The 24,139-nt window shown below is 46.3% G+C and overlaps 2 protein-coding genes across 10 annotated transcripts in view; one reads left to right on the forward strand and one right to left on the reverse strand.

Annotated features, from left to right (window-relative positions):
* Nucleotides 1-8,179, forward strand: part of ADGRG1 (adhesion G protein-coupled receptor G1) — a 42,381-nt gene extending 34,202 nt beyond the window's left edge. For all 8 annotated transcript variants that reach the window (XM_081203671.1, XM_081203667.1, XM_081203666.1 and 5 more), the window contains 3 exons: nt 459-567; nt 1,525-1,784; nt 4,275-8,179. In XM_081203671.1, the coding sequence (XP_081059797.1) occupies nt 459-567; nt 1,525-1,784; nt 4,275-4,393 (488 nt within the window). In that variant the 3' untranslated portion in view covers nt 4,394-8,179. The remainder of the gene's footprint in view (nt 1-458; nt 568-1,524; nt 1,785-4,274) is intronic.
* Nucleotides 8,180-9,394: 1,215 nt separating this feature from the next.
* On the reverse strand, nt 9,395-24,130 carry LOC308592317 (uromodulin-like). Of its 2 annotated transcripts, none has more exons than XM_081203692.1 (9): nt 23,935-24,130; nt 17,788-17,859; nt 16,979-17,149; nt 15,439-15,644; nt 14,969-15,129; nt 13,702-13,947; nt 12,665-12,824; nt 9,872-10,007; nt 9,395-9,548 (listed from the first exon to the last, which is right to left on the reverse strand). In XM_081203692.1, exons 2-9 carry the CDS (start codon nt 17,855-17,857, stop codon nt 9,457-9,459), a joined length of 1,242 nt encoding a protein of 413 aa, XP_081059818.1. In that variant the 5' UTR covers nt 17,858-17,859; nt 23,935-24,130; the 3' UTR covers nt 9,395-9,456. The 2 variants fall into 2 exon arrangements, with proteins under 2 accessions (XP_081059818.1, XP_081059817.1); XM_081203691.1 differs by lacking the exon at nt 23,935-24,130 and adding an exon at nt 20,707-21,113.
* Between the last annotated feature and the right edge of the window lie 9 nt (nt 24,131-24,139).

Here is a 24,139-nt window from a genome sequence, read left to right on the forward strand (position 1 = left end):
CTTCTCAAGCTTGGGGAGCAGCTGCTGCCCCTTTTCCTTGCTCCACCCCAAGATACATTTCTGAGTTGTGGGACATGGGAGGGCATTCTGTCTTTCCAACTCTGTTCCTGTTGACCACTCACAAAAAGAACATTTGGCCCCCTTCAGAACCCCTTGGGTCCAACAGGAGGGCAGAATCCATCCTCATTTTGGATCCACTCATTTTCCTGTCTGCTGTTCAGAGTGATTTCATTCTGCTGCTTGTGGTTGTGTTCCTTTTTTTGCTTTTTTACTGGTTTGAAATTTTTATCTAGCATAGTTCACTTTTGCCTGCTTTGGAGATTTTTGTACGTGACTTGCAAATACTTAGAAGTAAAATGTATGTGTGCATGGGGAGGCAGGGGGGTGGATGCAGGTGCCAAGGACCACCCAGGGAAGTGGGGTATAAACATTAATGCATATTGTCCTCTGCCTTGCAGGTCTTCCCCTATTCATTGTTCTGCTGATCTACGTGATCAACCAGTCGCATTATGGACATTTCCCCATTAAAGTGTATGAATCCTCTGGGGAATATACCGATACAACAATGTAAGTGGCTTTTTTGTGGGGGGTGCAAGTCCTCTCACAGCCAAGTTGATTCAGATAGCTGCATTCACAGTTTAGCCATAACATAGAAGTATAGAAGCCTTTTCCTGGTAGTGGGCAGGGCAGAGACAGGAGTGGGTTTTCTCTCTCTCTCTCTCTCTCTCTCTCTCTCTGTGTGTGTGTGTGTGTGCCACCCTATTTCTCCACATTTCCAACCCCTGCGTGCTCTGCTCCTGATGGTTCCTCTGCAGACACAATGTGCATTCAGCCCATTTAAATTTAGTGTCGCTTGGGCCCGGGGTGGGATCCACCTATCAGATGTGGCCTGTGGAGGGTTGGCCACCATTTGATCTGGCCCCAGGTGGTTTTCCTACTCCTGCCATCCATGTTCCTGCTCCACACAGGTTCCACACCAGCAAGGTACCAGCAAGCACCAGGCAGCTTTGTCCCTAAGGGGTGTCAGGTAGTTGGGCTGCCTGCAGCTCTCTTCCCGGTGGCAGCACTGGGTGGGTGGGTGGGCGGAGAGGGTGTAAAATGGGCTTTCTTCTGCCCTGAGATGTTTAGTGAACTTTGAAAGTCCCACAATGGATTGACAAAAGGGCATCCTTTTGTTGTGTCCCTCACCCAAGCGGATGTCTCCAGAGCGCTACAGTCTGGTCCCCAAAATGTTCTGACAAACACACCTCACTCAAATTTTTGATTAGCAACCTTCCAAAATGCAAGCATGGGTGCCCCTATTTCAGTTATTTCTGATCTCAGAAGAAGGAGGAAAGAACATTCTAAAGTTCCTAAGCTTGTTTCTCTGGACTTGATGTTTCTGGTCGGCCACTGCGTGGTCAGGATGCTGGAGTAGATGGGCCATTGGCCTGATGCAACAGGGATCTTTATATGTCCTTATGAACATGCTTTGGGACACTGTGCCACATCCCTCATGCCTGCTCCCTCCCTCTTCTTTTCCAGCTGCTGGATCACCAAAAAAGAGATCAACAACTTCCTGAATCTGGGCTTTCTAAGCCTGGTGCTCTTCTTCAACATCATCATGCTGGGCGCGATGGTGCAAGCGATCCTCAAGCTGCGATGTCAGTGGGGATATGTCATGATGCTCCTGGGGCTGAGCTGTGTGCTGGGCATCCCTTGGGGGCTGGCCTTCTTCTCCTTCGCCTCTGGGACCTTCAAGCTGGTGTCCATGTACCTTTTCACCATCATCAACTCACTCCAAGGTCAGTGGGTGGCAGCTGTTTCCTCCCTTCACTTATTTGGGTTGTCATTTTGTCACTGTTTCTTCTCTCCACTGGAATTTGGTCTATTAGGGTGAACAGGCCACTGCCCCACCAACCTTAGTCTCTACCTGGCTGCCGCCTTCATTTCAACCAGTCCAAGGGGTGGCTCTCCTTGTCGTTGGCTCTAGCGCCACCTACTGTTGACCCCCTCGCCTATTGCCCTATACCAGTCCCAAAGGGGAACCAGCCGCAATCAGTGCCGGATTTACATAAAAGCTAAACAAGCAATAGTTTAGGGCCACACTCTCTTGCCCCCCCCCCAAAAAAAATTCACAATATACTACTTCTTAATTGTATTTCAGTTCAACAATTACTTTGATAAAATACATATTTTGTCATGTGCAAATGGCTTTAGATACCTATTAGGTCCATAAATTACCATATAGCATAGATTCACCACAAAAAACAGTGACAATTTGTTGTTGACAAAGGACAGTTGGACATATAAAGGGACCCATTACCTTCAATAGCTTAGGGCCTCATCAAACCTACCGTATTTTTCGCCCCATAAGATGCACTTTTCCCCCTCCAAAAATGAAGGGGAAATTGGGGTGCGTCTTATGGGGCGAATGCCTGCAAGCCTCGCGCGCCCGGCAGGAGGTCCCACCGGGTGCGCGAGGCTTGGGGCGGCAGCCTGTCGCCCGAAGCACGGGGAGCCCTCGGGAGGGCTCCCCCTGCTTCGGGCGAGTGTCTGCAAGCCTCGCGCACCCGGCAGGAGGTCCCACCGGGTGCGCGAGGCTTGGGGCGGCAGCCTGTCGCCCGAAGCACGGGGAGCCCTCGGGAGGGCTCCCCCTGCTTCGGGCGAGTGTCTGCAAGCCTCGCGCACCCAGCAGGAGGTCCCACCGGGTGCGCGAGGCTTGGGGCGACAGCCTGTCGCCCGAAGCACGGGGAGCCCTCGGGAGGGCTCCCCCTGCTTCGGGCGAGTGTCTGCAAGCCTCGCGCACCCGGCAGGAGGTCCCACCGGGTGCGCGAGGCTTGGGGCGGCAGCGGACTGCTTGCGCGCACCTAGAAGCTTGGGGCGCGCTGAGCTCAGCACGCCCCAAGCTCCTGGTGTAGCGCAGCGATCCGCTAGCCCTGGGAGAGCCCCGCGGCTCTCCCAAGACTAGCGGACTGCTTGCGCGCACCTAGAAGCTTGGGGCGCGCTGAGCTCAGTACGCCCCAAGCTCCTGGTGTAGCGCAGCGCACCTGGGGGGGAAATAAATATTTTTTCCTTTATTTCCCCCCCCCCAAAATCTAGGTGCGTCTTATGGGCCGGTGCGTCTTATGGGGTGAAAAATACGGTAAATCCAGCCCTGGCTGCCATTGAAATCACATTCTTCGGCTTGCAGTTTATTTATCACCAGGGCAGCATCTTCAGAATCAGCCCCAGGGCCAAACTACATGTGATATTAGTCAATAGGGTTGTGGATTTTGTTTTGTTTTTTTGACATGGGGCAGGGAGACAGATCTTAATATGGAGGCTTAGGGTTTTTAGCTCTTTTCCTCCCTTGCTACAGTACTGGTGCAGATTGGGGCCTTCACGCTTGCAGTTTGCACTGCATAAAAGAAAAAAAGTCCCCCTCATTTCAGTGGGATCTTGTTTGACCACAAAATTGCAGGGTGTGGGTGGGTGGGTGGGTGGGTGTGGGTGTGGGTGTGTACAATCCAAAGCAACTCTACCAAAAGAAGCAGAGGGCTTCTTAAAGTCCCCTCTACCCTCCATGTTAGGGTTCACATTAGTAGGAGCAGAGGAAGCTGCCTCATTCTGAGCCCTAGAGCATTGCTGCAACCATCACAGCATCATCAGCACTGACTGGCAGAGGCTGCCCAGGTTTTCAGGCAGGGACTTATTCTCAGCCCTACCTGAAGATGCCATCAGCGATTGAACCTGGGACATATTTCATGCAAAGCGGTCCTTTAGCCCACCTCTGCTCCACACTGACTGGCAGTGGCTCTTGGGGGCTCTCCAACACACAGTCCTTCTCAACCCTACCTGGACCTTGTACCTGGGACCTTTTGCCCTCTGGTGGCTGGTCCATTGTGATGCATGGGGCTCCCTTGGAAGGTGGTGGACGATCCTTCCTTTGAGATTTTTAAGCAGAGGTTGGGTGTTGTTGAAGTTGTGATTCCTGCATTGCAGGGGGTTGGGCTAGATGACCCTTGGGGTCCCTCCCAACTTTATAGTTCTATGTTTCTAACCTTAGCTTTCCCCTCACTTGCCTGCACTCTTGCAACCAGTTGTCTCCACCTCTTGCTGGCCTCCCTGCCTCTCACTAAGCAGTCTCTAGGGACACCACCCACTGCTGCTTTTGCATGCAGAGTGTGGGCTCTGTTGCTGAGCTGTGTTCTTCCCTGGCACTGCCACAGGGGAGGTGCACACAGGAGGACAAGTCTTGGCATGCTCTCCAACTCCTCCTTTCATGTTTCCCTCTCCTCCTTCTCTCCCCACAGGGTTCCTCATCTTCCTTTGGTACTTGGCAAAAACCCTCCAGTCCCGCAGGTCTTCCTCCTACTTCTACAGCACAAATTCCAGCAGTATCAAGCTACAGCCGAGCAGCACCAGCATATGACCCAGTGAGGAGTCACATTCTGCTTGGATGTCCTGCCTTGCCTCCTGTGGAACCAAAGGCCTCATCCCTACCTGCATCGGAAATCCAGGCTTTCAGGGATCACTTTGCCCTTTCACTGCTCATAGCTGAGTGGTTGGCGTACAGGCTATTTTAAAACCTGGAACCCTCCATGCCTATCTCTCCCCTATTTATCAGGGGTATCCTCACCTCTAACCTCCGTCTCCATGGAAAGTGCTCATACCTGTTGAGCATGCACAAGGGAACTGTTGCAAAGAGGAAACCACGTCCACAAATGGTTTAAATGCAGTATTTCGTTCTATATATATTTATGTAATTTTTTTAAAGGGGAACTCTTTTTTTACTCCTTTTCCTAACAAAAAAGGACCGCTCTCCTTTTCTGCCATCGGTTATGAGGCATGTCGGGGTATGTGATGGCAAAAAAAATTTGGATAGGTATTGAGAGCATGGATAAAAAAAGACCCTGCAGAAATACAATGGAAACAAGTTAGAAATTATTCTGTTGCCCAATCTCCGAGCACTGCGAAGTTCCAGGCACTTACCCAGGATTCGTGTTTCCTTCACAATGGGGCATGTGTAGACTGTGGTGTCTTTGTGATATACGGTTTATTTACACACATCTATACAATCTGATCCCATGATGGAGGTGCTCACAGCATTAACATCCCAAAAGGATCTTGGATTCAAACAGACATCAAACATTGCTCTCTGACCCTCTTCTGGTTTACATCACAGCCCCCAAACTCTACTCCAGACTCTGGCATTTGTCCTTTTCACTATCTGCAAGTTGAAGGAGGAGCCCTGCCTATTTGTCGTCTCGCACAGAGCTTCAGTCTCTTAATCTGGAAGCCTCATCTAGAAACTAGCCTGGCATATATTTTAACACATGCTGGATCCAGGCATTAGAGGGATCTGGTACCTCCGAACTCATAACAATACTATAATTTCCAGAAAGAAAGAAAAAAATCCTTTAAAACAACTTTAACTCTCACTAACAAAGCAGAAGCGGCCAAGTTCACTCCCGGACTTGCAAATAGGATTAAAAGACCTAGCAGAAGGCGTGGAAAACTGGAAGGAGTGAAAACAACCACTTTGGAAAAACAAATGCAAGAAGGCCACAGGACTGCTGAGTGGGCTGACTCTCTTTGGATTTTCCTGAGCACAGAGAAAGTCTAGATTTATGGAGGCTAAAGTGTGGGACAAAAGTAGCTGAAGGAGAATGTTGCATGGGCGAGGCGGAATTAAATGGATCACAAGGGGTGCAAAATCCACATTCTGCCGAGGTGTGGACAGACCCCGAACAGTCCTTTCTCTGTGTATAAGAACAGCAGCCCTGTGGTGTGTCCAACCATACAGGCATTTTCATCCTGAAACAGTAGCTTTTTTTCTCTCTTTTTTAAAACTGTAGTGTGGAAAGCTGATAAAACTCCTTTTGTAATTCAAAATGCATTTGTTAGAAATCCTTTGCGGCAGATGCTTTGCTTCACTTCACCTGGATCAAGTAACTCTTTCAAGGGTGGGGTCCCTCCGACGATACATTCCTCCCTGGGGGCTGCTCTTTGAAAACACCAGCTGCTGCAGAACTAGCCCAGCAACACGCCCCCCCCCCCGCCGTTCCCTTACTGGCTGTGCCCCACCCAGAGCAAGTCCCAGCAGCACTCTCTCACCAGCTTGCAGGCTTCCTGTTCCCTTCTGGGCACAATTCAGAGAACAATAAAGCCATTTTCTTCGGGATCAGAAAGTACTGACCAAAAATAATCGTCATTCCGTGCCATTTGGCAGGATAAAGGAGGAGAGGTGGGGAAAGCAGGCATCAACTTACGTCACAGGACTCCAGAATGATCGCACTTGTTTTTAGTACCAAGATCACACAATATATTGGGGGGGGGCACCCTTCATTTTTGCTTTCTCCCAGCCTTCCCTAACCAGATGCCCTCCAGTTGTTTTGAACTACAACTCCCATCAGCCCCAACGAGGGGCTGATGGGAGTTGTAGTCCAGAACAGCTGGAAGACACCTGATTGGAGAAGGCTGCTTTTATCAGAATATAATGTGATAGCCCAGCAGGCTTTTCTATAAAAGTAGGCCATACATTTTGACATCTTCAGTGGGAGAGAACAGCTTCTCAACTAAGTCCCAGTACATTTCTGAGCACAATTCAAAGTGTTGGTGCTGACCTTTAAAGCCCTAAATGGTCTCGGCTCAGTATATCTGAAGGAGCGTCTCCACCCCCATCATTCTGAGGTCTTCCTCCCAGGGTCTTCTGCTGGTTCCCTCCCTGCAAGAAGTGAGGTTACAGGGAACCAGGCAGAGGGCCTTCTCGGTAGATGTCAAGGAAATAAACTACTATCTGACTTTTAGAAAACATCTGAAAGCAGCCCTGTTTAGGGAAGTTTTTAGTGTTTGATCTTTTATCGTGTTTTTAATATTCTGTTGGGAGCCGCCCAGAGAGGCTGGGGAAACCCAGTCAGATGGGGGGGTATAAATAATAAATTATTATTATTATTACTAAGAAAATAGAATTGAATGTATTGGTAAGGGAGACTCCAGCATGAAACAGTTGACCATTATTTATATGCTGTTGGAAAATTAGACTTGTAGTGGCAAAGCAGAGTCTACAACCAAATTTATGCCACAAAAATGTAAGCACATAGCAAACCCAATAGGCGTCTTAGGGCAAGACTCATACAGCTGCCCTGCTGGACAGTTTTGTTTTGTTTTTTAACATACAAAAATTATATTTATTGACCCATTTATAACTAGGGGCTGTGCCCCAGCTCGCACCACTTGCCAGCCCCCAGCCATTTCCCTCACAGATTGACCCACTAGATCTTCCCACCACATTTCTGGAGCTACTTTTCCATTCTGCACCCCCATGCACTAGCCTCACCCCCCCTTTTGTGAAACTGCACCTTGCACACAAACCGCCCCATGGTAAGTTGTATCTCCCTCCCCCCTTAGAATAATAGAATAGTAAGTTGGAAGGGAATCAGAGGGTCATTTAGTCCAACTCCCTGCAATGCACAAATCCTGCCCATAGCTGTCCCTGGGTGGGCTCCAAGCATCAACCTTCTGGTCAACAGTGACCCATTGCACCAGCAACCAAGCACCCTTTTCACCTTCTGCCCAATTTTGAAGGCACCACCTCTCCAGTTCTTTTGTCCATGCTTTCATCTTCAACCCCATTTCCATGCCTCCTACTCTTTTTTTAGCCCTCTTCGAGCCCTCAATTCCCCATTACTTTTCTCAACTCTTCCTTGCACACAGACCCTCCCCCTCATTCCCATGCTGCTTTTTCTCCAATTCCACAGCCCCTTTTTTCACGCTCACCAATTCCCCCATGCTGATACATGCTACTGTATCTTTAAGACAAATAGACTCTTAAGAGCAAGCTTGTCAGTTAGTGTGTTCAGTTACAGAAGATTAAGTTCTGTTAGATGGCTGGTGTACACCTATGGATGCTTGGTTGTTAAAAAAAGAAAAGTATTAACAACTGTTTTGATTGTTTTTTTGTGTGGAAAAAAATCAAACAAGTTGGTAAGGCACAGAGTATCTGAAAGGGGCCATTAGGGCCAGCAAACTATACAGGTCCATACAGTTTCATAAGGGGTATTCAAAGTGTGTACAATGAATGATTCCTAAATAAGCAGGACCAGCCTGTTGTATGGCAGTGCAGAAGGCGAGAGGAGCTATTGCCCCTGTTAGCACCTTGTATGAGAGGCTACCGAGACTCAATAAAGCTATCCACCTGGACGATTCCTTGACAAAAGTCTATTTTGTTGTGTCAGTTTCTCTGAAAGAACCAAAGACCATGATCACTAACCACCTAGTGTGAAACGCGAGTTGTGTTTCCCGTGTGTAAAAGAAAGAGTAGAAGTGATATGTGAGTTAATTGTGGCAGGTCTTGTGGGGAAATAGATAATGTAGCTAACTGAGGAGAACGTGGAAAATCCTGGTCCAAAATGATGGTACAACTGGACATAGCCACCAGCACATACTGTATGGTAGACAGCCCCAACCAAACAGCACCCCCAGCAGCAGTCTTCGGATTGGGAAGGCTCCCTGTGTCCTAGTTTAAGAAGCTTCAAATGCCACCCTTGGCCCTCTTTCAGCACAGATTCCAGCAGGGGATGAGCTCAAGCTCAATTCTCCGGCTGCCAGGTTGCTCCAGGAGTCACACCTGTGCTCTAACCTTGCGTTGCTGCAGCACTGCACATGCATAGCAAATGATGGGGAGAAACTGGGCAACCTGATGGCTTTCCCCACCACCTGTATTTGCCCCGCTCCCCTTTCAGACGTTAATGGAGCAACGTGCCAGGATCAAATGACAGGCTCCCATGCCGCTGTTACAGCGCATAAGCCAGGCTGCAACGTGCAAAGGTTGGGTGTGTTTGTGAGATCTGCTTCCACTTGCATTATAATACTGCAGGGCCTATGCAGCCCTTACTTGTTGGATTACAACACCCAGCAGCCCCAGCCAGCATCACCGATGGTCAGGAAGTCAGAGTCGTGGTCCCAACAACATATGGGGACCCCGGTTGATGCTAATTGGATGGAGGGTAGCATATACATGGATCAAATAAATACATACGATGGTAAAATCACAAAATACCTGGTAGTGGCTTATCTACATAGTGAACTGGCCAAAAGATGCTGCTGATTGATTTAAACTATGCTGTCTCATTTAACCTTAAGCTAGGAATGTCTCATTACCTTTCACCGCAAGCCTGTTGGACCAACCTCTCTTGCTATGTTGGCTAGAAGGTATCTGGGTCCCTGAAGCTCCCTTCTTGGCCCTGCAGCCTCCTGCCACCCAGGAGATAGTCCCACAGTAGTATCTCAACCCAAAGAAGTTATTTCACTGCTTGCTTTGTGTGTGAAATGGGACAGCAAAGCTGAGAACAAAACAGTTCCATCATACATCGTATCTCTCACCCCTAAATTGACTCCCAGAGTCAAGCAAGCTAGTGAGTGAGACACCACATCTATTTGCAATTGTATTTATTTGGAATTCTGCTGCTGCCCCCATTTGTTTTTACAACTTGCTCATTTCTTCATGGCTTTTGCAACAGCAATCAAAATGATGGCGACAGCAATACTTGCTGAAACCACGGCACCAGGGATCCACAGCTGCATTTCTGAGGGGAGGAAAGAGAGAGTCAGGCAGGTTAGTGTACTGGGGATGGGGGCTGTGGCAAGAGAGAATGACCAAGACTGGGTGGGAATGATGGGAGATGGAGTCCAGCAGGGGCCCAAGGCCAAACACCAGTGGCCCAGATCAACCTTCCCCAAACTGGTGGTGCCTTCCAGATGTTTCAGACTACAACTCCCATCACCCCTGACCATTGACTGTGCCAGCTAGGACTGAGTGAAACTGTGGTCCAAAGTATCTGGAGGGCACCAGGTTGGGAAAGGCTGGTCTGGGCCATTCATGACCTGATCCAGGAAAATAGGTACATACTCCAGATGAGCTGCTGGTCTTCAGCATCCCGCACTTCCAGGTGTGATGAGGCCAGGAAACGGATGGGACCATAGGAGATGATCTTCTGGTAGTCATCAACCAGCTCCCTCTTGCTTCTTTGCTTGCTGGGACATTGCTGCAGTCAAAAGCAAGAGGGGAAAGGTGTGAATCTTACTCCACTGCTGAATGTGTACAAAGATGCATCATCTTATATAACACAGAATTATAGCCACATAATGAGCCATCTCTGCAAGCCCATCAACCTGCGGTTTTCAAAGACCATTTAAATAAATTAAAACAGATCTCCTCTTCCCTCCCAAGGGCCACAAGGAAGGATACAATACACAAGCATCTCATTTGACCTTTTGCAACAAGTCTTGGGAAAGGGAAGAATCTAAAAAATTTGTTGTGCTGGATCAGCACATGGGTTACTGTAGTCCAACATTTCAGTTTCCAGCAGTAGACAGATCAGCCAAGCTCTGCTCTGGGTCACTTTCACATGTTCAATCGTTAGTCTGTCCTGCCCTGTTTGTGCATTACTCTATTACAAATGACTGTGCAGATTTTTATTTTATTTTTTTAAAGGTTGAAAGAAAGACTATATACACATCACACATTTAAAGCACAAGACTTCCCTGCTGCAAGAATCCTGGGAGCTGTAGTTTGCCAAGGATGCTAAGAATTGTAGCTCTATGAGGGGGTAAATTACAGTTTCCGGGAATCCTGGGAGGGGTGGGTGCTTTAAATGTATGGCATACCTGCAGCCAAAGTACGTTTAAATGTTTATTAAATTACTAAATTACTATTTTTGTTTAATTGCCATTTTTTAGATTATTAGTCTCACAAAGCTGTTTACAAGCGCTAAAATATATCAAAAATTATTGTTAAATTTTACCTCCCCCCCCCCTAGAAACAGTTGTTTGTTGGGCTATTAATATCTTAAAAATTGATTATTTTATTACTTGACTAGTGCATAAAACATAAGATGAGTCTGCTGGATCAAGCTAATGGCCCAAGAAGTCCCCTTTTCACAGTAGCCAACCAGATGCCCATTATGGGAAAGCCACAAGCAGAAGCTGAGCACAACATCACTCTCCACCTTTGCAACTTCCAGCAACTGGGATTCAGAAACATTACTGCCTCTGACCATTGTCGTTAATAGCCACTGATAGCCTTCTCCTCTATGAATTTGCCAAGCCTCTTTTAAAGCCATCCAAGTTGGTGGCTATTACTGCCTCATGCACGAGAGAGTTCCATATACTTTAACTTTGCAGTGTGTGAAGAAGTCCTTTATTTGTCTGGAATCTTTGAACATTCAGCTTCACTGGATGTCATCATCCCACTCCACCACCACCACCTCCCCGCCCTGCAACCTTGACCTTAGTATTTAGCTTTGCATGTGCACACATGCTCCTAAATCTAGTCCTTCTCAATCCAGGAGTTTAAATTCCCTGCCCTTTCTTTTCTCATCCTTCCTACCCTTCTACAAAATTGTTTGTTGTTCTTTAATAGTTAAGTAAAAGGTAAAAACAGAAAAAGTAAAGGACTCCCCACCGCAGGAGTACCTATTTATCTATTTGCACTGGTGTGCTTTCAAACTGCTAGGTTGGCAGGAGCTGGGACAGAGCAATGGGAGCTCATTCCATCATGCGGATTTGAACCGCCAAACTTCTGATCGGCAAGCCCAAGGGGCTCAGTGGTTTAGATCACAGCGCCACCCATGTCCCTATTAGTTAAGTACAATACCCTTGTCCCCACCCATCAAGGGGCATTAGCTGTCTTCTTTCCTCTGAAGCAGTGGCTGGGTTTTATACCGTCGCCTCTCCATCCTTTCATAATATTTTGCTAAATTGTATTTTAAAAAATTGTATCTACTTTAGCATATACCTCTGCTGTTTGCTCACTACTGTACTGGGCATCAACAGCAGCTTCATAGCTTACAATTTTATTTTTAATTTCCAGTCACTGGTAAGCAAATATCTCACCTCTAGCAGCCTCACCCTTGCCAGTGGGTTTGCTCTGCTTCTACCCACTAAGCAAGTGCATTTCAGAATTTCCAACCACTCTATCTCACCTTTGCACTAGCAACCCCACCCTGACAATGGTTTGCTATACTTCTATATACAGCTGCAGCAGCAGCAACCACCAACTAATGGGTACAGTTATATTTTTTGCAATACCTCATCTTTAAGAGTTGCACCCTTATATGCATATATTTTTTGCTATACTTCTGGGCATTAGCACAGCCTAGTGGACAAATGTTTGTTTTTAATTCCCCAACAACTAGATCTCTCAAATTTAGTATGCCACCAGCAATTATTCCTTTATTATCAAAATTGTGGAGTCAGACCACAACCCCTGCAATGCAGGGTTATTACTCGCTTGCGATACTTTTATATACCGGGCATAGCAGCAGCCTAGCAGATTACACAGTTCTATTTTTAAATTACAGTGTCAAGTTTAGTACACCAGTAGCAATACCCTTATTCCAGTTTACAATCCTTTGTTTTGCTCTTCTACATTTCTTTGGTGTGATTGTACACACAAAAACACACATACACGTCATTATAAAAGAGAGGCACTCATTATAAAACGATTTCACTGGTGGTGGGGGTGGGGAGAGGCTTCCATTGACTAAAGAAGATATTTTCAGCACAAGGGAGGGAAAGGTCGATGGGACCCTGCTAGCATCTGAGGGTACATGCGAGCCCAGGAGCACCACAGTGGTGACCTACACCCTACAGAGATGCAGAAGAGTGGCCAATATCCTAATGACACACAGAGAGAGGTTACCTTGGCGCAGGGCTCTTTGTTCTCCGGTACACAAAGGCGCACTTGGCAGTGCAGGTACACCTCCTGGAAGTTTTTGAACTGGAACATCTGAAAGCTAAACTTTGCCACAGTGCTGTTACCAATGGCATTGAGGAAAGTCAGCGTCTTGTCGTATGGGCACCTGGAAGAGACCAAGCACAAGCTTAAATGCCCAGGCTCCCAACTTAACCCAGGCTGTAAGCATTCAGTCCTGGAACATAATTTTTTTAGAAAAAAGAGTGCATTTGATAATGTGCAAAGTGCCTTTCACCCCACTGGTAACCACAGGCAGCTTTAGGAGCATCGTTGGTCATACCCTGCATTGGCAAGGCTCATTTGACAACGGTGAGAAACCGAGCCTCCAGTGTCATCGGCTCAGTCCAGTGGAACTCTCTGCCAATGGAGATTCAATAGGCGCTTTCTGTGCCAGCTTTTATTTTTATTTTTTATAAATGATTTTTATTGGTTTTACATATAATCACATTACATAACATCGTATCCTCTTGTTTTATCTCTTTGGATCGACTGAGCCTAACAACTTCCCTCCCTCCCATCTGATGGTTTACAAAATTAAACTTTACATCTTTACATTTCGCTTCAATTCCTATCCTTGTTGTATCATTACCTAAAATATTATATGACACATCCTGAATAGGTAGCAATTTCACCTTACAAATCCTCAGATAATTCTGTGCCAGCTTTTAAATGGCTGCCGGAAACATTTCCCCTCCACCAGGCCTATGCAGGCAGTTAAGAATACATCTTTCCCCAATAGTTAACTGATGCCTGCTTTTAATTTTTTTTATTGTATGGTTTTATGTTTTCATTGCTGTAAACCATTTTGATATTCTTGTTTAGGATATAGTGGTATGAAAATATATTTTTTATAAATAAATAATGGAGGGGGGAGTTTACTTGTAAAGCCCGCAACTCACTTGCAGAGGCTTTGCAACCCACAGGTTGGGGAAAGCAGATATACAGGATCAAACCCCTCAACAAATGCCATGCCAGACTCTCACCCCTTCATGATCAGGAAGTACTTTGTGCTGTCCTGTGGGGTAGCTGTCGGAGTGCCCCAGCAGTCCTCCATGCCGAGGAAGAAGTACTTCGCCTGATCCCGCCCTTCTATTTTCACGAGGACGTAGAGCATGTCTGTTACGAGGAACGTCAGTTGTGACTCGGGATAGGCACGAACATAGCTGGCGTTTTCATACAGCTGCATGTTGACTCTGAAGTCCCCTTCCTTGACCGTAAACTGGACAATCCTAGGAAAAGAGGCAGCCACACACAAACCCCGCCAGAGTCAGTCAGGGATTCACCTGGACAAACCTAACCCACCTGCCCATGCTTATCCGCTCTCCCACAAGCACCACCTTTCCCCACCCAATTCTGGAGTCCCAGGACAAGATACAAGGAAGTTAAGTATATCTAATAGCAAACACAGGTGATGAATGCCAGAAGAAGCAAAGACAAAATGAGAAGAGGGAGATTCCAGCATGCCTAGGGAGAACCCATTTTCAGAAGTACCAAATCAGACTATTGGTCCATCTAATTGGCCCACTTCCAGACCGGATTGTCACAATAATCTCCATGTGGGGCTGCCCTTGAAGACTGCTTGGAAACTTCAACTAGTCCAAAATTCAGTGGCCAGATTACAACTGGGGATCCATTTAGATCTCATATAATCTGGTACACTGGTTTCCAGGCCCAATTCAACAATGGTGTTTAAAGCCCTAAACAACTCAGGTCCCAGATACCTGAAAGGCCCCCTCCTTCCCTATAGACCCCCTCAGGCATTAAGATCCAATTCACTTCCAGCAGGGTTTAAAATATCCTCATGAAAATTCACAGCATTTTAGTATGATTTTCTAATATACATGTATGGAATTGTGTCTCATATACACATTGTTTTCAAAAACATTTTCTCATTATGTATTTTTGTTTCATATTTTCACTTTCCATTTCTACGCACACTTTACCCTAGTGCATGCGGTTTTGTACACATTACTCGGCTGGAGAACTGCATTGCAAAATTCGGAGAAGTGTGAATTTTGAGGGGCGGCTGTGCTCTGGTTTGCGTCTTGCTTCAGGAAGTGAAAATTAGATGGGTTTGCCTTTAAACTGAACCAAAGTTCTCCCCCACCTCCCTTGGCCAGCCCTGCAGCACATGCCACAATGGAGCAAGGATGGGGGAACAGGCCAAAAGCTGTGGCTATCAGAGGAAAGCCCCTGGCCAGAGTCATCACAACAACAACAACTACTACTACAACAACAACCACCACCTACTTGTCCACAGGCCTGAGTCCGTAGCCCAGGCCAACCACCTGCTTGGAGGCATACATGCAGGAGAAGTGCAAGCGGATCTGGACGCTCCTGGTGATGATACTCTGGTCGTTGTCACTGCCGGACTCAATCACATTGGTGTAGGACACATGAGTCTCATTGATCTGAAAATGGACCAGAAACTGGATTAGGGGGTTCAAAACCACATGTGGATAAAGAGGACAACAATATAAAATCTTGCCACAGTACTTCATGCATTGGTTACTTCAAGATTGAATTTCTGTAATGTAATGGATGGAAGGAGGAAGAGGAAAACGAACACGAAGAAGAGAAGGAGGAGGAAGACTATCAATGGCAGTGAGCATGTCCATATATTTTTTGTGAAATTGCTCCAGATTTGTATATGAAATAAAAATAAGTAGTTGCACACTTGTGTGGATCTTCTTCTTTACGAACTGCTCCAGAGCACTTACATTAGTGGTGGAGCCACAGGTGGTGTGGTTCTCCCCAGTCAGCTTTGCACCAAAGTAACTGACTCCGTCTTGCCATTGCTCGGAGACCAGGCAGGTACGGCTACTCAGGTGGAGAGAGGCCAGGGGGATCTTCAGCATTTCAAATGCTTCCTTCCTCACCAGCATCCTCATGAACTCTTCCATGCATTCCAGTTTCACCACAATTTCTGGGAGAGAAAATCCATCAATTAGAGTAAGTGGGGAACCTCCCTACCTCTGAGCAGTGCATGCAGTGGTGGATGGGTGCTTGTGGGTGCATGCCAGTGGGCGTGGCCAGTGCTGGAGATAGGAGGGGCCATTAAGACCACATCCACACTGTACATTTAAACCAGTATCATACCACTTTAATTCTAATGGCTTCCCCCAGAGAATCAGGAGAACTGTAATTGTTCGGAGCTAAAATTCTCAGAGTGGTTTCACGGTAAATTCCTTTTTGCAGGGAACTACAGTGGTACCTCGGGTTAAGAACTTAATTCGTTCCGGAGGTCCGTTCTTAACCTGAAGCACCACTTTAGCTAATGGGGCCTCCTGCTGCCACTGCACCGCTGGAGCACGATTTCTGTTCTCATCCTGAAGCAAAGTTCTTAACCCGAGGTACTATTTCTGGGTTAGCGGAATCTGTATCCTGAAGCGTATGTAACCTGAAGCATATGTAACCCAAGGCACCACTGTATAGGAACTGTACCTCTCTGAGGGGAATATGGCATCTCCTAACAACTCTCAGCACCCTGAACAAACAATTCCCAGAATTCTTCGGGTGAAAGTGGTTCAAAGTGGTTCAAAGCGGTTCAAAGTGATATGAAACCATGGTGTGCTTTAATTTTATAGTGCAAATGGGGCCTACAACACACACACACACACACACACACACACACACACACACACACAGTTTTATCAGGTTGCTAGGGTGGGCAGTTAAGCACTTCAAACAATTCCAGTGCAGCCCAAATTTGCTGTCCTGTTGCTGCAGGGAACTCTCTAGAGTAGCAGGGCTCTGTATGTGCACATCTGTGGGCTGAAAAGGTTTGGGTGTGTGAAAGAGTGTAGACAGAGCCCTGTCCTATTACAGCTCTGGCCCCGCCCACTACTGGCATGTGGCCCCACAGAAGGCTGGTCTTAAGCAACCATGGCCCTCAGGCTGAAAAAGGTTCCCCACCTCTGCTTCAGAAATACCCCGGAATCCTTCGTAATGTAAAATATGATTTGGCAGATCCTTCAGGAGTTTTTTTGGCAAAGTGCTATGAAAGGAAGGAACTGTGAAAGCCTACCTCAGAAGGCAGTGGACTCTCCTTCACTGGAAGCTTTTAAACAGAGGTTGGGTGGCCATCTGTCAGGGATTCTCTAGTTGCAATTTTCGCGTTGCAGGGGCTTGGACTAGATTGCCTTCGGGACCCTTTCCAACTCTACCATTCTATAATTGGGACCAACCACACCCAGGGATGCAAGGGGAACGGGGAGAGAAAGAAATACACTTCCCCACAGCACAGCAGACCTGTGTTACCTTTACAGCGCAAGCCAGTGAACCCTGGCTTACAAGAGCAGCTGGCATTGTTCCCAACTGCAGTGCAGTCTCCCTGGTTCCAGCATGGGTTTGGGAAGCAAGGCTCTCCCAGATTCCTCCGAGGACGTGGGGCAGCTTCTCCTCTTGCACTGGGAAGCTCCGTCAGATGACCTACAGCAGAGGAAAGCCGTCAATCTCTTGGCCAGTGGAGGGGTGGGAGGTCAGGTAACCTACTTTGCAGAGGACAGTCCTCAGTTGGACGGGCTGCCCTGTCCCCAGTCTGGTCCTGAATGGGGTAACTGTGCGAAGGACCAGGTGCGAAGGACCAGGTGCACAGACTGGGAGTAATTTTGGACTCATAGCTGTCCATGGAGGCACAGGTCAATTCTGTGTCCAGGGCAGTTGCCTACCAGCTCCATCTGGTATGCAGGCTGACAGGGCCGTCTTAAGCATATCCGGCACTGTGGTTCAAAGATCTCTCAGGATCCCCCTTTCCCAGAGTTGTCGACCTTTCCCCAAGCCTCTGTGGGGATCACTCTCCTCCCACGGAGGCTTGGGAAGGAAGCTGCATGCCTGCCAGCCATATAGTTGGTGGGGCGCAGCTTCCATCCTAAGCCTCTGCAGGGATCGCTCACCTCCCACGGAGGCTTGGGAGGCAAGCTGCATGCCCACCAGCCATATGGTTGATGGGGCACAGTTGGCAAACTGTAAACTCAGTTTTCAATGACACATCTGTGCCATCTTATCTATTGCCCTGATGACGTTCCAGCAGCCTCTTTGTTTTCCAGGAAGGCCATCAGGAAACTTACTGTGATAAGTTGTCTCAGTAGCAGGCAGGAGGAGTACCAGAACTAGGAGCAACAAGCACTTCATGGCCATTTCTAAGGGGCAAAGAGAAAGAGAGAGAGACCTTGGAGTCATAGGCGATATTGCAAATATGTCAACCCAGTGTGCAGTGACCATGGGGGGAAAAAAGCAAATTCCATGCTAGAAATCATTAAAAAATGAATTGAAAATAAAACTCGCAGTATCATACTGCCATTATGCAAGTATATGGTGTGACTGCATTTGGAATATTTTGTGTGGTTCTGGACGTCTCACCTCAAAATGGATATTGTGTAGTTGTGAAAGGTTTAGAAGGCAGCCCTGCTTAGGGAAGTTTTTAATGTTTGAAGTTTTATTCTGTTTTTAGTGTTCTGTTGGGAGCCGCCCAGAGTCTGGGGCGTAGCAAGGGGGTGCGGTAGAGTGTCCCACTGAGGGGGGTGACAAAATGGTGGGCAGCACTCACCGCGGGGCCTGCAGTGCTCCTGAGCCACATGTCTCTCTGAGGAGTGACACGGTGGCTTGGGCACCCACAGGCTCCGCATTGCCCCAAACGGTCCACCTGCCACCTCATCCTCAGCGGTAGGGCGGCTGAGTGGGAAGAGGCAGGCAGACTCCTCAGAGGCCCCTCTGTGACCCTGTGGGCGGCTGGCCCAGTCCCTGGGTGCAGGGCAGGCGCGCCACACCAAGTGCCTGATCGGCTTGCTCCGCCACTGCCCAGAGTAGCTAGGAAAACCCAGCCAGATGGGCGGGCTTTAAATAATAAAATGATGATGATGATGATGATGATGATGATATAATGAAAAGGGCAAACCAAATGAACAACTCCCCTGTGAAAAAAGACTGCAATATATGGGACTTTTTAGTTTAAAGGTGAGGAAGAGGCAACATTATAGAAAGGTATAAAATTATGCATAGCATTGAGAAAGTGGACAGAGAAATATTTATCTCCCTCTCTTATAGCACTGGAACTCAGGTACACCGACGAAGCTGATTGTTGGAAGATTCAGGACAGATAATAGAAAGGACTTGTTCATGCAGTGCAGAGTTAAACCCTGGAATGCTACACCTTGATGGGGCTTGTTGCATTTTTAAGGTTGGTTGTTATCATGCTGAACAGGTGTGAGCAGAAGGATTTAAAAAACCCTTGGCTAATTTTAAAGTCAGCCAATGACCAGGGATGATGATTGCAGTCCAACAAGGTCTGGGGAACTGAAGTTGAAGATGGAAGGGCTGTTCAGTGTGGTAGAAAGTCTGGTTTAAAAATAAGGAATCCTAAGGAGGAAAGTATGGGTGGAGGGGTGTCTTGAAATAGCCAACCAGCTGTGAGCAACAGGACCCGAGCAGGTACTCAGGTCAAGAGTTTTCCCCTCTATGGTTAGATATATGCATTTCTATTTAAAATATAGTAAATATTTCTAAATTTGAAAACATTATGGAATTCTATGTCCCCTTTTGTCCCCATTTCTGATGACACCTCTCCTGGTTTGGCAATGTGTGCATGCCCCCCCCAAAAAAAATCTACCCACCAACAAACTGCAGCAGCTTGTTGTAGCAATTGTGATGTGCAGTGCTAGGTGCTGTATGATTTCAGCGGCACTTTATTGATGCTTCTATTTCTCATACATTGCATTTTATTGCATTCAGTATAATTTATAACACAGTATATAAGTAATAAAGGAGACACATTAAAATACTATTAAAAAATGAATATGCTATGGATGTGCCATCTTCCATCTTCAACCACAAATCCAAAGACACCATGCAGATAACCTGAATGAAGCTAAGGGAAGACAGTTTGGGAACCCCTGGGAAATATTAATGGGTGGGGAGTGGGAAACAGTGAAGGAGCTCTCCAATACTGAGGGGATGTAGAGTTGGAGAAAGTGCCACACAGGTACCAGAAAACCAAAATGGCATTGAGGGATAGATGGGAGGCTGTCTTAAGGGTAGCAAGAAAGAATTGTAGTAAATAATACAATAGGGTTATCCACAGAACTGGTTCTACAATTATTATTTTTAAAAATAAATGATTAACCAAGCAGTTAAACTTCCACAGTCTCCTTCATATTATAAAGGGGGAAACAGACTGTTTTGCCTAGCAGTGAATAGAACCTTTACCCAGTTGTTTGCAAAATTAGCAACTTCAGAGAACTTGAGATTCAAGCTTAGATAGGATTGCCAACTTTTTTTGCAGCTAAGATACCTATGCCTTTAAGAGCTGCATCTCACAGGCAGATGTTGGGTGGATCTAACTTTCTCAACTAAAATGTGTTTCAGGCACCTGTTAAGACATAGGATCCCTGACTGGGGAAAAAATTGCAAACAGACATGGGAACAATTATATTCTACATTTAGAATGCCAGTTTCCAAAATTGTATCACCCCGGCATACTTTGGGGGGAAAGCAAAACAAATTAGCTATCAGTATCACCATTTAAACACCAGCATCTCAAAGACATTTACCAAGCCTTTTGACTGCTCATTGCTTGGGAATACATATTAGGGTTGTCATATGCCCAGAATTTCCCAGACATAGCTGGAATAAGGCAGTCAGAAGCAGTGTCCAGGTGGAAATCGCTGAAACGTCTGGGAAAATCCGGACGTATGGCAACCCATGTCAGAAGTCAACAACTTTGTCCCCCACATAAAAACCTCAACAAACTCACATTTTGAAATACAGCAACTCTCATATATATTTATATAACATTGCCTTCTAACATAGCAGCTTGAGAGAAAAGAAAACAGAATTGAGACTTTTTTTCTGAAGGGAGCACTTGAAGACAGAGATAGGATACTGCCAAAACTAGTTAGAGCTCTGTGCAGTCAGCCTAAAATGACAAAACAATGATAATACAACACATCCCTTTCCAAAGCTTTTAAGGGTACAAGCCATTGCACACTTACTTGAAAGTAGGCCCCTTTGGCTAGAGATGGATAAAGGATACCAGGCTGCATCCACAACTTCGCTGCTCAGTCTCTTACTCGCTTTAGCCAGCTTCTTGCAACCTCACAGCTCCTCCTCAGCTGCCACACAGACCTCCCTTTCACCCACCCAGCTCCTTATATTATCTCTCAGCAGCTGACCCTCTTCCAATCCCACCAAGGCTTCCCTAGAGATTGTTTTTGTGCCATTTCGAGGTCTTCTCATTGCAGCTGCCAACAGAAAGTTTCATCTTCCTGCTTTTAATTTCAGGTCTCCATCAACCGTCACCCAAGGTCCAAAACAACTGTCCGGTTTTGCTCTTTATGTTATTTTATTATTTTCTGCTACACATTTAGAGAATTATTGGTATCCTCCCTCTCCTCAACTGTGCTTTGAGAAAAGTGCTTTCTTTGTGGGGGGGGGGTGTTCCAGATGTTCCTCATAATGATCATTGAATGGAAACATTGCAGGTGTTTAACTACATCTTTGCTTTTATATCTAAAGGGCAGAAGCAGACACAGATAAGATTTCTGCATGAGTTTTCCTCCCCAAAGCAGTCAGAAAAATCTCACGCTTGTACTGAACTGGGGGAAGAGGCAAGAGAAAAGTTCCTTATGAAACTGATTCCAAGAGCAGCAGTTGCCCATTATCTTTATTAAGACCAACTGGAAATCTCAAAACAGTTAGTTACCTTTCATTCTGCACACCTGTGGTCCCCAGTAAATGGTATTCAGTAGCAGATGAGGCTGGTGGAAGTTCCACAGGGCTGTGATTCAGTAGTAGAGCACATGACCATTGGGAGAAGCGCAGAAAGAAGATTTGCCATGGTATATCCAGGGGCGCAGGAAGAGGGCAGTGGGGGCAGACGGCCCCAGGTGTCAGCTGAGGAGTGTGTGACAAAATGCCCCCTAGGTGAATCGCTGCTGTGCCAATCGCCGCCCCCCCCCCAGTGCATCGCCACCATGCCGATCGGCCCCCTGGGCGGATTGCTGCGGTGCCCCTGTGCATGAATCGCCACAGTACCCCCATGGGCAGATCGCCCTGCCCCTGCTGCTCCGGGTGCCGGAACAGCAAGCTACACCCCTGGGTGTATCTGTAGCAGCACAATCAGATGCCTTCATCTGCCCCAGCTGCAGCAAAACATCTCTCTCCTGCATTGGTCTCTACAGTCACAGCAGGCGCTGCGACTGTCCAACTGCTTGACCTCACCCGCAAAGGCACATTCCTCCATTGTCTCCCAAGACAGATGGATGCCAACCATTCCATGTTTTGCATGTAGCAAGACCCAGCTACAACCCCTGATTCCCTGGCACCTCCAGATAGACATGGGAACATCTCCTGCCTGATATCCTGGTATTCAGTGCTAGTCCTACTACTCAGAGTAGTTCCATTGAGATCAATGGACATGTCTAACTTGGGTTCATTAATTTCAGTGGGTCTACTTTGAGTCAAATACCACCCACACTCTTCAGCTTCATCGTGGCTTCCGTTTTCTAATTGGATGAAGACTGGTTTGAGGGGAAGCAAATAAAACTGGAGTGTGTCTCAAGAAGCTGGAGGATACCAGTGGACTGTGGCTAACATCACTGGTACTCGGCTTCAAATACCAGAGGTGGGAGCTAGGGGTGGGGAAGAAGTTCGGCTCACATTTAAAGCCTAATTTATCAAATTCACACTTTCCTAAATAATGAAAAAACGAAACACAGCAAAATTCACACTTATCTAAATTTTGTTATGCTGTTCTCCAACCAAATAGTATTTACAAAAATGCATAAGATATACATAAAATGAATATATTAATGAAAACACAAAAATGCACATTATTAGGAGGAATTGCTTGCCAAACAAATATGTTTAATAGGAGAAATTTGCACTAAAATGCTGAAGAAGTTTCACAAGGAAGTTAGAATAAGTGGCAATGTGTGCACAGTCCAGCTTCCCACAACTGGCTTCTGCATGTTCCTTGGGAAAAGGTGCCATCTTGTCTTGCACCTCAGGCAGCAAAATAAACTGAGCTGGCCCTGCTCCTGCTTGACTCTTAATGATAATTAACACCACTTGAAATAATAGCAGCAGTTTTCCATTGAAAAGCACCCCGGTACAGATTAAGTGACAGGCAGAAATTCAACTTATAAGGTATCAGGATGAAGAGTGTTACAGTTTTGTAGGAGCAAGGAGTGTTTAGAGTTGCTGGTTTGCATTGATCACGTTTGTATCTGTGAAATGAACTTGTAACTTTTCTTCAGGAAACAATAAAAGTTATTAACCAGAAAAAAATGAAAATCAAACCAATATCATTTTCCCCACGAGTGCATCTCTCTGTTTTGGGCATGCTGTATTTAGTCATTTATTTAATGGATGGAATGATGGAATGGATGGAATGATGGAAAGAAAACCTCAAAGCTGTTTACAGAAATATGGAAGAAAACATTATCTTTATATATAGATATATATAGAGAGAGAGTTTTACAAAACATATTTAAATTCAAACAAAACATCCACCTCATCATTTAGGATTCCCAGAATCCTTTGACTCCCCTCCACCCTTCCATGGTTACCATTATCAATCTCCCTCCCCCCAACTGCTTCCCTTATTTTCTCTTTTTTTCAAAAGAAAAAGAATCCATATTTACCATAGTTTTTCATACATTACAAGCATTACTCAAACCCTGCCAAAGTTTTTAGTTGTTTTCAGTGTTCTTTTAAATACATTATAAATTTTTCCCATTCCTTCTTAAAATTCTTCTCTTCCTGATTTCTGATTTTCCCAGTCAATTTCGCCATTTCGGCATAGTCCATCATCTTCATCAGCCATTTGTCTCTGGTCGGAACTTTTTCTTCTTTCCATGTCTGGGCCAGTAGTATCCGTGCTGCTGTTGTCATTTACATTATCAATAAAAACAGGTATTTAAAATATAGGAAAGTTGATGAAAAACAACAGTAGCTAAACACATGTTATATTCTGCATGTCTGGATAGGCTGGCCTAAAGAAAAATGTTTTAAGTAGGTGCTGAAAGGGATAAGGTAACCTGCCTGCAGGGAGTTCCTAGAGCTGGAATTGTGGGATGGAGTGGCCGGGGGAGGGGGCTTTAATGTAACCAAAAAGCCCCACTGCCTGACTTTCCCCAGTTGTAGCTTAATCTTAAAAATAAAAACGCAACTAAGGGAACCATCAGAAAAACCATCAGGCCCCCCAATAAATTACGCACTGGGGAAGCTGCGCCAGCTGGGTTTCTGCCTGTTAGGTTTTGCATTCTTCCAGAATTGAAAAACATGGTTCCCATGCTAAATTGTTGGGGGCGCGTTGCCCGTCGCAAATGTGCTCTTTCTTTGCAAACTTGGGAAGAAAAGACAACTCAGAGGTAGTTTCTGGACGAGGAAATGGACACAGACGACTACAACTCCCAGAAACCT

The sequence above is a fragment of the Podarcis bocagei genome (assembly GCF_964188305.1).
Source record: "Podarcis bocagei genome assembly, chromosome: 7".
Lineage (NCBI taxonomy): Eukaryota > Metazoa > Chordata > Lepidosauria > Squamata > Lacertidae > Podarcis > Podarcis bocagei.